We start from the raw sequence: 15,415 nt of genomic DNA, 5'->3' as shown, positions 1-15,415 counted from the left end.
CAAAAAACAAACTAGATTGAGGGTGGTGGGCCAAAGGTAAATATAGCAAACTGTATTACTTTAAAGTTGCTATGGGTAGTTTCCTTATTCATATAATAATAATAAAAATAACTAGAAAACACTGCTTTATATCAACTAATGCAGCTCGATATTTAAGATTTTATAATAAACTTATTTTATTACAAACAAAAACAATACCATTTATAATAGAATGACGTTCAGTGGAGCAACTGATTTTACCTTGATTTGCTCATGTTTTCTGCATAGTCTTCTGTCCTTCGAGTGACAGTATTTATATCTTTAAAAATCTGATCTATTTACAGATTTAATTTAAACATTTAGTTTCAGCTTGCTTATTTGTAGCTGAGCAATAAAACAAACAAACAAAAATTCGAAATGACAATATCTGTTTAAGGCATTTGCCCCAACCTTTCACCATCATTCTCTTCTCTGATGGGATTGAGATTGGTGACCAAAAGAAAACCAAAACGTGACGTCACGCCATTAAAAACATACACCTTTTTTATCCCGCCTCTTTTCGCAGCACCATCCAAACAAATTTTGCATGCTTAAAGTCTAATGTGACCGCAGCTTTTAAGAGGGAGGCACAGTTCCATTGGTATCCAGATGGTGACACTGACCTGATTAACTCAACAAGCGCACACACAGGCACAAACCACAACATCGTCTTGTTAAATCTTTTCTTGCCCAAGCACTTCCTTCTGGGCCTCATTGTCTCTAATATAAGTAATTTAGATTTTATTGATCTATCCGCAACACCTTGAGCAGGTCTCCAAAAGTGGAAGCCCATAATGGAGACAGGAAACTAGTTAAATCTCCTCATTACATCAAGTAAAATTTAAGCAGATGTTCAGAATAACAGACATTATGATCCGAAGCAGAAACTCAGCAATTACTCACAGCACGGGCCCTGCATTCAGAGTTTAAAGAAAGAATGAGCTAGCTATTGTAAACAGTATGGATGAATGAGGAAACAATATGAAAGCTCCGTTGACTTCACTGGAACAATGTTTAGCAGGACAAGGGGGTTGTAACAAGGACTATGACGTTAAAACATTAAAAAGCGATACCCAGCTGAGGATAATCACAGAAAGACCACAGTTTAAGCTCTGCCAAGAATGAAAGGTTTTGGCAGTTAAACATTACTAAACAGGTATAAACTGGTATTATGAGCCCTGTAATTAAACCAAGGCTCTAAAATAAGAAATGTTATGCTTTTTTGCCATTCACTGCTTAAGAAAAACGGTTCATAAATTTAACATTGAATTTCGCAAGCATAGGCATTCTTGTAGGTCCAGTGATAGGCTTATGAATTAAACTGTAATACTGTAACATACTCTATTTGTGCAAAAGACATCTGTTGTATAGTCGACTGTTTAAAAGTGTCAGTAACATTCTTAATCATCTTTTATGCTTAAGTTAAACAAGGTTACATTTATTTGATCAAAAATTCTGAAATACTATTGATTATGACATTTTACTTAAAGTAACCCTTTGATATCCAAACGAATTCAGTCAAGTCAAAATAACCTGAAGTGAATTTCAGTTCAGCAGTAAATTCAGTTCACAAATAATAATCTGTGATTTTTTATTACAAAGATGATTCAGGTCAGTAGTAATCTGACACTAATTTCAGTTCCATAAACAATATTCAGTTCACTATTAATACTCTAAAGTGAATATCAGTTCAAGCGTGAATTCAGTTTACAAACGACAATCTAAAGTCACTTTCAACTTTTAAAGGGCTTCTATGATGAAAATCAACTTTTGTAAGCTGTTTGGACAGAGCTGTGTGTATGTCTCGTGTGTCCACTAGTCTCATTTTTTTTTAATTTCCTGATGTTAAAATATGACGCAAATCACAGAGATTTTGAGCCCCACCGAACGTGACATAGGAGTGTGGTTTTCCCCGCCCACCAAATTGATTGACAGGTGCCATGTTTCTTCAATAACATGTATACACATGTCCACAGAACTTTTTTTGCAAATAAACTGGGATTCAAATATTTGTTACAACTCTGTGTAATTTTAAGACTGTTTTAAAACATTTTTAAAACAGAGCATGTTTGTAATAAAGACAGTAAAATCCTATGAAATCTTAACCGCTATAATCACGATGGCCGCATGGTGTCAGTAATCGCTAATATGTGTTTGTTTGTGTGTGTGTGTGCGTACTCCAAACAGCATTTCTGTGGGACTTATCACTTCAGAAAGGCTTAAATAAGTTCCACCACAAATACATGAACTAAACTAACTTTGTATTTTTGATTAATGAGCTGTATTTCAGCTTTATCCGTGTCTGTCTTGATCACTGACTGCTGTTTATCTGATGTAACGCAGGAGAAGCAGATACACAACATTGGGCAGGGAGAAACAGCTCAATTGAATTTAAAAACACAGGCTTCAAAAACAGCTACATTGTGCTCAGACATTGAAATTGGCAGATTCTGCAGGCTATAACAAATTATCCGATGGGTATTTTGAGCAGAAACTCACACAGACACATTCTGAAGACACCAAAGGCTAATCGTACATCTTGTAAAATAGGTAAAAAAGGTGCCCTTTAAAATGAATTTAGTAGGCTTAAAAATTCAATACTCAGTTCACTAATAATAATTGAACTGGCTACAATTCTCACTAACTTGATTCTTTTTTTAATTCTAGTCAAATGCTCCACATTATATCTGATGATAATACAGAACTGGAAAATTTTCTAAAGCTGGAAGAACTAAATGAAACTCTCACAAACATGCAAAATTCAAAAGCTGCTGGGCCAGATGGCTTTACAGTAGAATTTTTACAAATATTTTAAGATAAACGAATGCCGTTGTTAATTGCTGTACTTAAGGAATCATTTTCTATAGGTTCTCTCCATGACACATTTTATCAAGCGACAATCTCTGTTTACCCTAAAAAAGGGTAAAGACCCCTTTAAATTGCGATTAATTTCGACCTATATCTTTGCTCAAAAGTGAATTCAGTTTACAAACAATAATCTGAAGGGAATTTAAATTTTGAAATGGATTCATTAGGCCTACTCCACTCTTTGGTGTTAGTAAGATGATCAGAATAATACTCAAAATACTTTGTGTGTTTGTTTTGAGTAACAGAACACGGAAATAATTGGAAACTCAAATCTTTTGTAACATTTTAAATGCAGTCACTGTCATTTTGTAGTCAATTGAAAGCATATTTGCTGACGAAAAGTCAAAATAAAAACATAGTTTAGTAGGCATTAAATTTCTAGTTAAATGTGTGCATATTGAGGACAAGTTGAAAAAAAGACCTAATCCTCTGAAATACATTAGCAGCAGTATCCTGCAGAATTACTCGACACAGCAGGGGAGCCTTATACTGAAAGCACACACACACACAATATGGTGTAAATTTGAGAAACACAAACACACGTAGTCCTCAAGACTCAAGGCGAGAACAAGGGCGAAACAGTCTGCAGCCCTTAAAAGGTTTCCTGCAATAATGGAAAGAAGGACGAAGGTAAAGCATAAAGCAAGAGAAGGAAAATCTCCATCTGGAGGTGGTTAGGATTGGTCCAGTGAGTGTGTTCCAGCACCCTGGCAGAGAGTCAGCGGGACAGTCATAAGTTTCACAGAGTTATGACAGCGCCTCTTCTGTCAATACACACTGCAACACAAAACTGATAACAACACGCCTCTTCATTCTCCTCTATTGCAGGCCACAGCTAATGCACTATTTCACCATCCCTGTTTGAAAAAATGCTGTTCACACAGCTTAGCAAAGCCACTCGTGTGTGTGTGTGTGTGTGTGTGTGTGTGCGCGTGTGTGTGTGTGTGTGTGTGTGTGTGTGTGTGCGCGCGCGTGTGTGTGTGTGTGTGTGTGTGTGTGTGTGTGTGTGTGTGTGTGTGTGTGTGTGTGTGTGTGTGTGTGTGTGCACGTATGTTAACCCACAAACAGCCGATTAGTTTCAGAAAAATATATTTTTGTAACATGTCTGCACTTTTCCTTTCTAAGTGAACCTAAAGTTGTTGATATTGTCTTTTAATCTGTTCACAAAAGTGCTCATTATTGCAGGTGCCCGCTGTGTAATACAGCCTGGGCCAGTATTATGCATAGATACATACCCCTAAATCATAGTGGCATTGACTACAAATAATATTTATAATAAACATTAGGAATGCACTGACAAGAAAAGTTTGGCACACTGATAACGAATAAATGGTTATACATCTTGTTATCCCTCCAGCATCAATTCTTCTAAAGAGCTCATCTGTTGTGCATCTGAGGTGGATCAACAGGCAGAAATAAGCCATTTTTTAATGGCCAATATGTTATTTTTTTATCAGGCTGATAACAATAACATTAAAAAGATGTATTAGTTGATGCTGATTTGGCTGCCAATTTATCATGCTCGATTAAACAAAAAGACTAAAAAACTGTATTACAAACAAAACGGAAACTACTAACATGTGTATGAATTTCATAATAGAAAAACGCTCATTCAGTGCATTTGTGGATGTTTCGCTAGCTTGACATTAACTGCATTATGTGATAAGCCACATTCTTGCAGATGATTGAAAAACAAATCACTTCAAATCAAGAAAATACAGTTTAAGTCAAAATTATTAGCCCCCCTTTGAATTTTTTTCTTTTTAAAATATTTCCCAAATGATGTTTAACAGAGCAAGGAAATTTTCACAATATGTCTGATAATACTTTTTTCTTCTGGAGAAAGTCTGATTTGTTTTTATTTTTTTTTTTGGCTAGAATAAAAGCAATTTTTATTTTTTAAAGCCATTTTAAGGTCAAAATTATTAGCCCCTTTAAACTATTTTTTTTCGATAGTCTACAGAACAAACCATTCTTATACAATAACTTGCCTGATTACCCTAACCTGCCTAGTTAACCTAGTTAAAGCTTTAAATGTCACTTTAAGCTGTATAGAAGTGTCTTGAAAAATATCTTATAAAATATTATTTACTGTCATCATGGCAAAGATAAAATGAATCAGTTATTATAAATGAGTTATTAAAACTATTATATTTAGAAATGTGTTGAAAAAATTTGCTCTCCGTTAAACAGAAATTGGGGAAAAAATAAACAGGGGGCTAATATATCAGGGGGGCTAATAATTCTGACTTCAACTTATACGTTCATTTTTCCTATTTTGTTATGTTATCCCTCCACCAGAGTTGCCAGGTTTGCATTTTTCTAGTGCAAGTTGTGGGTTGCATTTTTAGTATTAATATGCCGCGGCCACTAGGGATGTAACAATTCACCTGACTCACGATTCGATACGTTTCACAATACTAATATCACAATACGAACAAACAAATTTAACAAAATTATATGAAACAAATTGAAGGTGAAGAGCCATTTAATTTTTTTCTGCTGCACATTTTTTGCAAAATAATGCATTTTCTGCCATAGCAAAATTGCTAAAAACAAAAAATAATAATAATAATAATAATAACACAAACTAAAGAAGACTTGTTCGTATAAATTAACAAACTATTACATTTTTGACATCTATTTACATTTTTAAAAAGAAATATCAGCATATCTAAGTTTTCTGGAATAAGCTGAGGTCTGCTGAAAAAAACTCTTGAGTTGGGACTGAGATGGCTGGTGTGGAGAGGAAAGCCTTTTCTAAACCAGAGAACAGTGTGTACAGAGGTGGTCAATAGGCTCTCTGATCCAGGAGATTGGCCACTGGCATAAAACACTGATTACTCATTCATTCATTTATTTATTTTCAGCGTAGTCCCTTTACAAATCATGGGTCACCACAGCGAAATGAACCGCCAACTTATCCAGCATATGCTTTACACAGTGGATGGCCATCACTGGGAAACATCCATACACTCTCATTCGCACACATACACTACCCTACACATACACTATTTAGCTTATCCTATTCACTTATACCGCATGTCTTTGGACTTGTGAAGGACACCGGACATGCAAGCTCCACACCGAAATGCCAACTGACCCTGCCTAGGCTCAAACCAGGAACCTTCTAGCTGTGAGGCGATCATGCTACCCACTGTACCACAGTGACGCCCCAACACTGATTATAAAATGACTAATTATAAACTAGAATAGAGACAAGAGTTGAAGATGATTATGAAGTTAAGTAATTAATATTACTTGTATAATTAATTAGTTTAAGTATCAGTGTGATACACATAAGAAGACAATCTTAAATATTTTTATTATTCAAAAATAATAAGCAAATGATTAAAATATGCATAAACTAATTTGAAAAGGAGATAGTAAAAATAATCTAATACCTGCTTCTGTAACAGAACAGCTTTCTCTTTCAGTTTGAAAAACATCTTCACACTATGAAAACACTAATGCACCGTGTGATCTCTGTAGCACTCGTCGGAGCACACGGAGCTGCAAATCATCCGCTCCGCGCGGTTTGGCTTATCAATAGTTTTTTTTTTTACTTACAGACATCTGTGACATCATATGATGTGCATCATATTCGTTGTTCTGTTACTGTATGTAAAGGTCTTTTTGCAGTATACAGTTAGTGACACATTTCACCACTGTCATTTTACTCTGCCCCCCACCTCTAGCTCACCGCTGATGTGCAGGTAAATGGAGTTTGCACCTGTAAACACAGCGCCCTCTCTGTTCAAAAAATGTATCGCGATTCATTCAACATTTCAACTGATTTGAATCGTCACATATTCTAATCGATTCTCAACCAGCTCATGGTGAATCGTTACATCCTTAGTGGACACCAAAATGCTTCTTACTTGCTAATACAAAATGAAAACTAATTTGTTAAAACTAATTTGAAAACTAAATTAGCTAAATTGTTAATTAGTTCCAACTAATTTGTTAATGGACACTGATCCTGGAATTAATACCTGGCAACCCAAAGACCGCTGCGAGTGAGTGAGTGAGTGAGTGAGTGAGTGAGTGAGTGAGTGAGTGAGTGAATGAGTGAGTGAATGAGTGAGTGAGTGAGTGAGTGAGTGAGTGAGTGAGTGAGTGAGTGAGTGAGTGAGTGAGTGAGTGAGTGAGTGAGTGAGTGAATGAATGAGTGAGTAAAATCGCCTGATGGCACGTCACATATTAAATGGGTGTTTGTTGTATGGAAAGTCAGTCAGTACTTTAAAATAAATACTACATTTACAAGTGTCTTACAAAATGTCAGAGCAAATATGTTAAAACTCTCCTTTTGAGGGAATCCAGCAACTGACTTTGATTGGACAAGGAAATACAGTTTCACTTTTCATTCATTTTGGGTAGGTTTTGAGGATTTTTTTTTAGATCTGGCAACCTTGCCCTCCTCCATTTCAACAGAGGCCCAACATATCTAACCCAGTAAAAGCAGAGAGACTCCCTGCAGCGCCCTCCGCTCATAAAACACACACTAATCACACATGAAATAGGGCTGGCGAGGAAGAAGAGGAAAGAGGAAGGCCTCTTCCTGTAGTGCAGCTGGCTTGGGTTAGTTTAGGCTGTTAGTACAGACTCCAACAGGTCCAGCGGAGGGTTTAACCGCTCCACGAACAAACCAAGAATCTGAGCAGGCCCTGAAGCGGTCCTCTGCCTGTGACCCGTGTCCCCTGCAGTGGCTCAGCATCCATGAGCATGTTTGCAAGCGGAAAGAAAAACACTGTCTAAGAATGTGTCCACAGTGAGGGGGAGGATTAGGCTCGTTGTATATCCTGTAGGTGACTATCTGTCAGGAAAAAAAAGTCCTGATGTACGTGCGCGAATGCATGAGCACAAGCATGGAGAGCTGTTATCAAGGCCACTGGGCCATGCAAGAGCCGTCGTTTGAACAAGAGCAGACCTGCTGAGCTCAAACACACACAACATTGTGTGACAAGTGTGCATAATACATTGTCTGCTCACCGAAATAATACAATTTCTGCTCTACAAGTTTAAGTCCATCTATCTATCCATCTATCTATCTATCTATCTATCTATCTATCTATCTATCTATCTATCTATCTATCTATCTATCTATCTATCTATCTATCTATCTATCTATCTATCCATCCATCCATCCATCCATCCATCCATCCATCCATCCATCCATCCATCCATCCATCCAATTAAACATCATAATTAGCTTACACAACTTTATTTAAAAATGTAGAAATTATTTATTATAATACAATGTGATATTGATTTTATATTGTAATAAAATATATTTTTAATCAATAATGAAGACACAATTTGACAGAATATATTCTGTAATGCTAATTTTGCATTTGCATATTAAAGAAATAATAAGTATATATGTATTATATGTAATTACATTTTCCTTACATTCCAAATATAAGACGTCACATTTTTGTATATTTTCCAACATGTTTTAAATAAAAACTGCTTTTAATAAATATAACTTGGAGTTTTAACACATATTCACACTATTTAGAAGGTTACATTTGATTTTCATAACAGTTAAATAGCAGGCTCACCTTACTAAGATGAAACTCCAGTCGTCTCATAAATCTCTCGATCACTTTCACTTGCTAAGAGAGAACAGAGAATGATATTTAATGCTTAAAACATAATTAACAGTCATCCATAATATAAAATGAGTTCAGGCACTGTTGGTTGTCAGAATGTCAGATGAAAAGGAGGAAGCTTACACTCACCTTGTCAAGTTCATACAAAAAACCCTAGAAAAGAACAACAGCATCATTACAAATCAAACAATACGGAAACGAGCTTGTATTTGTACCATGACACAATTTTAAAGCACCAACACTTACCAAGCGAGAGTTCCTCTTAGACTCCTTCATTTGCCTGTTTAGACCGTCCAGCTCCATCTGATGGACCTGCAGGTATGATCTGCAAAAGTTCAGCATATTATCAGTGTCACAGTCTGTGATTAATGCATTGTGTAAGCAGAACTATTTTATATTAGTTCTAGTGCTGCTGTTGCAAGCAAGCACATTTCCAGAGCTCATATGTTTGTGTACATACTGCAGTCCTCTCTTGAGGGCCTCGTACACCTCGTCCAGCCGCTCCGGCTGGGGCACCTTTGGGGGAGGCGATTTAGTGGAGAGCGTGAACATCCTGCTTGCTCTGGAGGGAGTCTTCCTCACACACCCCGGGGTGCTGAACACTGAAAGACTCCTATAGAATACAGATGAGGCACATAAACCTTTAGCCTGCGTTGGTCATCTTTGTTGGTTAAACACATTTAAAATGCAATGAAATACAAAATTTAATTACCAACACAAAAAAGTTACTTAAAAATAAATAAATAAATAAATATACACACAGTTGAAGTCAGAATTATTAGCCCTCTGAATTATTAGCCCCCCTGTTTATTTTTCCCCAATTTCTGTTTAAGAGACAGAATCTTTTAATTTCTAAACATAACAGTTTTAATAACTCATTTCTAATTACTAATAAAATATAATTTATTTTCTCTTTGTCATGATGACAGTAAATAATATTTACTTCTATACAGCTTAAAGTGACATTTAAAGGCTTAACTAGGTTAATTAGGTTAACTAGGCAGGTTAGGGTAATTAGGCAAGTTACTGTATAATGATGGTTTGTTCAGTAGACTATCGAAAAAATATATAGCTTAAAGGGGCTCATAATTTTGACATCAAAATGTTTTTTAAAAGATAAAAAACTGCTTTTATTCTAGCTAAAACAAATTAGACTTTCCCCACAACAAAAATATTATCAGACATACTGTAAAAATTTCCTTGCCCTGTTAAACATAATTTTGGAAAATATTTAATAATTAAGGCGGGGCTAATAATTCTGACTTCAACTGTTTATATATTATTCGTATAAAACAGTATTCAAATGATTGATTGTATTTAATTACAATTTAATTACAACATTTTATTTTTAATGGTTTATTTTAATTTATTTGAATGTTATTTAATAAAGTGATATATTATAATAAAATAAAACCATTATATAAATTTCTGATTTAAAATTGAATATTTCAAGGGCCTTTTAGTGGAAAAGTCACAGTGTAAACTGGAGGTAATAAAACTGGAAATGGCCAGAACATACTAGCAAAGAGTTACAACATAAAATGTTATATATCTGTTTTTCATCCATGCCCACCCAATCAGAAACTGAAAAACAAGTTAGATGGGGGGTCTTGACATATTAGGGAGTAATACACAATAGTCCAGAAAACCAGACAGCCTCTGTTTTCAAAACTTTGTGTTTCAGTCCTTCTAAACTTAAATGGAACACTAATTTCCATACTCTTTCACAGTTTCTAAACGCTGTGTTCATGGGTCAAAGATACTAGGAGCAGTGTGGACGGCAGGCGAAAAAATTCAACCCCGGGAACAAATGAAATACAGGAATGGAGAATGCTTTTTTCTGTGTGACTGCATCTTTGCCATATACAGTGTAAATGCAGACAAAGAATACGAGTCACTTTTAAAATAAACAGCAAGCGGACTGTCAAAGACATAGGATCATATATAGTATATGTCTTATATGTCAAATATAATAACAAAATCAAAATTGACCATCAAGATCTGCAGAGTAAATGCAGCCTAAATGTTGAGCAAGAATCTCCCGTGTAATCTGTAGAGACCAATTAGCTTCCCATATGTGCTAACAATGTGATTTCTTCAAGACTGCATGTAAAAGGACAGAATGAGCCTATGCCATCTTCGGTTTCATCACGGATCAACCTGTATGCAAATGATTTAGTGACAACACAGACAAAGCTTGATAAAGCAGAGGAGCCATTTATAGGCCCAAAAATCTCTCATCCTTATGATAGCATCCTGGTCCATTAATGTACTGTAGGACTAGCTTTTGTCAGACCAATAGCAGTGTATGTTGGAATGCAAAGCAGTATTATGGTCAGCAAGGGAAATGAACAATCTTTTATTTAAATCAATAGCGCTTTAGAACAACACTCATGCTGATCGATTCAAGCTGCAATTGCACTTCTAGGACGGCAGACAGCTCAATAAAATAGAGAGAAAGACGGATACGCCTTGATACGGTTTGTAGTATGAGGATACAGTAGCAACAGTGGAAGAGAGTTCGACAAGTCTTTGTAAATAACCTAGATGAGGATATTAAATTAAAATATATACCAATGGACAGATTAAAAACGCCTTGCATAAGCATTATCTATTTTTTTCCCTAAATGACGCAAAGATGAAAATAATAAAATCAGTATGATTTATTTGACACATTTAACCCCTAATTACACTATACTTCAGTTAATCTGTTGTCTTCATAGCTTACAAAGGTTTATTCAGTCTGAATATCTTATTCGATGTTCCTACTTGTCGTCCTGATTGAGGTCTTATTTAATTATTTATGCCGTCTCGGTCTCTGCTACACTTCAACAGCAGGGGTTTGAAGAGCGCTGTACATGCTTTTGAATCAAACTACATCAAGCAGAAGAGTCAATGCTCGAGAGCCACTCCGACCCTTTGAAAAATTTACGTTGCCACATTCTACCTCAAATAACAAAAAGTGGCTTACTTATTAAATAGAAGAGGGGAAAAGGAAATTAATAACAAGCTCAGATAAAGCCTATTCCACTGTTTTGTTGGACTGAAGCCTCTTTGTAGCCACTAACAAATGTCCAACCTTTCCTGCTGGCTGCAGCCATTCGGAAATGTATGTAAGCCTTGCCTATGCTTCCACAGGATATCCTGTCAGCTGTGACTTCCCTTTAAATGCCTTTGGTCATTACTGAAAGGACTAACCATATACATCAGTGCTTGCTCCAAGTTAACCATTTGTGTGTATGTGATGCAAGTAAAGACTGTGTGACGTAACTGTGACAATACTGACAATTAGTATAACATTTAGAATATAACAATATTTTAATGTAAACAGAATTTAAAATAAAAATCTGAAAACACACAAAAACATACTAAACTATACCAATAAATATATATATATATATATATATATATATATATATATATATATATATATATATATATATATATATATATATATATATATATATATATATATATACTCAGCGGCCACTTTATTAGGTACACCTGTCTAACTGCTTGCCAACACAAATTTCTAATTAGCCAATCACATGGCAGCAACTTAATATATTTAGGCTTGTAGACATGGTCAAGACAATCTGCAGCAGTTCAAATCGAGTATAAGAGTGGGGAAGAAAGGTGATTTAAGTGACTTTGAACGTGGCATGGTTGTTGGTGCCAGACGGGTTGGTCTGATGATCTACTGATTGGAAAATCGTTGCTTGGTCTGATGAGTCTCGATTTCTGCTGCGACATTAAAATGGTTGGGTCAGAATTTGCCATCAACAACATAAAAGCATGGATCCATCCTGCCTCGTATCAACTGTTCAGGCTGCTGGTGGTGGTGTAATGGTGTGGGGGATATTTTTCTGGCACACTTTTGGCCCATTAGTACCAATTGAGCAACAACACAGCCTACCTGAGTATTGTTGCTGACCATGTCCATCCCTTTATGACCATAGTATACCCATCTTCTGATGGCTACTTTCAGGAGAATATTGCGCCATGTCATAAAGTGTGAATCATCTCAGACTGGTTTCATGAACATGACAATGAGTTCACTGTACTCAAATGGCCTTTCCAGTCAACAGAGCTCAATCCAATAGAGCAGCCTTGGCATGTGGTGGAATGGGAGACTTGCATCTTGGATGTGCAGCCGACAAATCTGCAGCAACTTTATGAAGCTATCATGTCAATATGGACCAAAATCTCTGAGGAATATTTCCAGTACCTTGTTGAATCTATGCCACGAAGGATTAAGGCAGTTCTGAAGGCAAAATTGGGTCCAACCCAGTACTGGTAAGGTGTACCTAATAAAGTGGCCATATATGTGTGTATACACACACACACACACACACACACACACACACACACACACACACACACACACACACACACACACACACACACACACACACACACACACACACATTTTATAATTATTTTACTACAATATTTAAATATATGAAAATGGTCACAGAAGGATTTCACTAAACACTTTAACACAACTGATTAACTGTAATGTAATGTAAATGTAATGTAATGTGTATTTATATAGCGCATTTATTGTGTATGGCCATACACCCAAAGCACTTCACAATCATGAAGGGTCTCTCTCTTCACCACCACTAGTGTGCAGCATTCACTTGGATGATGCGACGGCAGCCACAGAACAATGGTGCCAGTGGGCTCACCACTTACCAGCTATTGGTGGAGTGGAGAGACAGTGATAGAGCCAATTCGGGGGAAGGGGATGGTAGGGAGGCCATTATCGTAAGGGCCGATAGAGGGACTTTGGCCAGGACACCAGTGTTACACCCCTGCTCTTTCACGAGAAATTTTCACGGTTTAATGAACACAGAGAGTCAGGACCTCGGTTTAACGTCTCATCCGAAAGACGGCGCCCACTGACAGTTAGGACTCACACAGACCACAGGTTGAGTGCCCCCTGCTGGCCTCAATAACACCACTTAAAAACAGCAACCTAGTGTTTCCTAGTGGTCTCTCATCCAGGTACTGACCAGGCTCAGCCCTGCTTAGCTTTAGTGATTAACCTATCTTGGGCTGCAGGGTGACATGGCTGTGGCTTTTAGTGTGGCTGAAAGTTAGTTAATGAAAATCTAATTAAATTACAAATGCTACAGCTGTGTTTGCTATTGAAATATAAATCATACGCAATATTAATAATGCTGTCTCACCGTTTTCAAACAAGTCACATTACAAGAAATGAAACCAGTCTATTGATGATGTGTCATTAAAATGCATTAAAATCAATGGCATTTTCACTTTTAATGCTGAACGTGAGGGCTAAGGCCAAAACATTAAGATCCTAAACGTATCATGAATATTTGATTTCAACCTTAATGCACTCGTGAAAGAACTGCTCCTTATCTTTTGTTTTAAATATGACTTCATTTTTTGGCATGTTAACAACACTGACCTGTAGGACTTGTCGTAGGAGTTGACTCCGGCGAACGACTGGCTTCTAGTGATGGATCTGCCCACGACCCTCCGCGTGGGGCGCACAGAAAGGGACATGGTGGACACAGATTTGGAGGGACTCCCTGCAGACAGATAGAAATAATATATGAGGTCAAGGCATAACAAAAACCTACTGGTAAAAAAGTCTCATCAATTCTAAATGAAAGTCTTTTCTAAAAGTGCAGTCTTTGCATTTTCATTGACAAAAATTTAGCCAATAAAATCTCATCATAAGCCTTTGGTGCAGAGGCCCTCAGGCCCTAAATGAATCAGCAGATTGTTTCATTTATTTTAAAGAGGATATTGTGGTTCGCTATGAACAAACTCTCTGACCGCTCAAGATAAAAGCATTTTAGATTAAAATTGCTGTATTTCCTGGAAACAAACCATCAAACTTAATACTTTTGTTTATATATTAGGCCTTTGGACGAAAAAATGCTTAAACCATTAAACTCAAATTTCTTGTGCAGTTTCAATTGTGCATTTCAAAGCATGTAGAGCACAACTAGTGGGTGTCATGCAACTTAAATGAGGAAAAGCAAGTGATTCCATCCAAACCAAGTGAGGTTTCATATGAAAAAAAACTCACTTCAGCTACAGTGAACTCAAAAGGAGGTAAAATTTCAATTGTGTTTTCACTCTAAATCTAAAAAGAAGAAAATATTATAACCCATCAATGAAAAAAGACATTTAAGGATAGCAAGCCAAGGATGACATTTATATGTTTTATAATTTATTAATCCTCAACCTGTAAGACTTTATTCTAAGTAACATGAAAGATGTTCAGAAGAACGCTGGTAAACAAACTGTTTTGTTCCCACTTATGTTATTATATTTTTTGATCATTTAAAGGAAGTCAATAGAAACTGAAACTGTGATCTTCATTCTTTTGTGCACCTGCACCACAAAACAAATAATAAACCTTAATTCATGCTTAATAAACCTAATTCTCGGCCATGAGTAGGTCTAAGATAATACACAACAGATAATTATACAAGACATCTTTTTTTGTATTCTACTGAATTGTCTACAGAATTTTATTCTAATTAAATAAATATTCCTAAAAAGATTCCTTAAATTAGATTTCTTAAATTATCTTAGCATCACTCCAGTTGTGTCATTGGATTAACTTCTGTTTTTTTATTTAGAAAAATAATTGTATAATAGCAAAAATACTGTTAACCCTAAAAAATAACACCCTAAAAAATACAAATTATTTATATATATATATATATATATATATATATATATATATATATATATATATATATATATATAATTTTTATTTTTTAGGGTGTGCTGTGCCCCAGTAGAGCTTTATGTCTAGCAACGCCCTAGATGAGACTCTGATTGGTTTAATGCATGTTATGCTCAAAACACATCTATAACTCATTACGAGAATAAGCACAACCCTGTTAGACCATGCGCCGCAGTAC

The 15,415-nt window shown here is 36.0% G+C and overlaps 1 protein-coding gene across 9 annotated transcripts in view; it reads right to left on the bottom strand.

Annotated features, from left to right (window-relative positions):
• Positions 1-15,415, bottom strand: part of ripor1 (RHO family interacting cell polarization regulator 1) — a 144,871-nt gene that overhangs the window by 42,173 nt on the left and 87,283 nt on the right. For 8 of the 9 annotated variants that reach the window (XM_009293580.5, XM_073929344.1, XM_009293579.5 and 5 more), the window contains exons 2-6: positions 13,939-14,062; positions 8,962-9,114; positions 8,748-8,826; positions 8,631-8,654; positions 8,451-8,504 (exon numbers count right to left, since the gene is read on the bottom strand). In XM_009293580.5, coding sequence (XP_009291855.1) covers positions 8,451-8,504; positions 8,631-8,654; positions 8,748-8,826; positions 8,962-9,114; positions 13,939-14,036 — 408 coding nt within the window. In that variant the 5' untranslated portion in view covers positions 14,037-14,062. Of the gene's footprint in view, positions 1-8,450; positions 8,505-8,630; positions 8,655-8,747; positions 8,827-8,961; positions 9,115-13,938; positions 14,063-15,415 lie in introns of those variants that run through there. The other variant, NM_001045108.2, reaches the window with a different exon arrangement.

This window comes from Danio rerio, chromosome 18 (genome assembly GCF_049306965.1).
Source record: "Danio rerio strain Tuebingen ecotype United States chromosome 18, GRCz12tu, whole genome shotgun sequence".
NCBI classification, from domain to species: Eukaryota; Metazoa; Chordata; class Actinopteri; order Cypriniformes; family Danionidae; genus Danio; species Danio rerio.
Note: the sequence above shows the minus strand (reverse complement) of the source record. Positions and strands in the feature narration are given on the sequence as shown.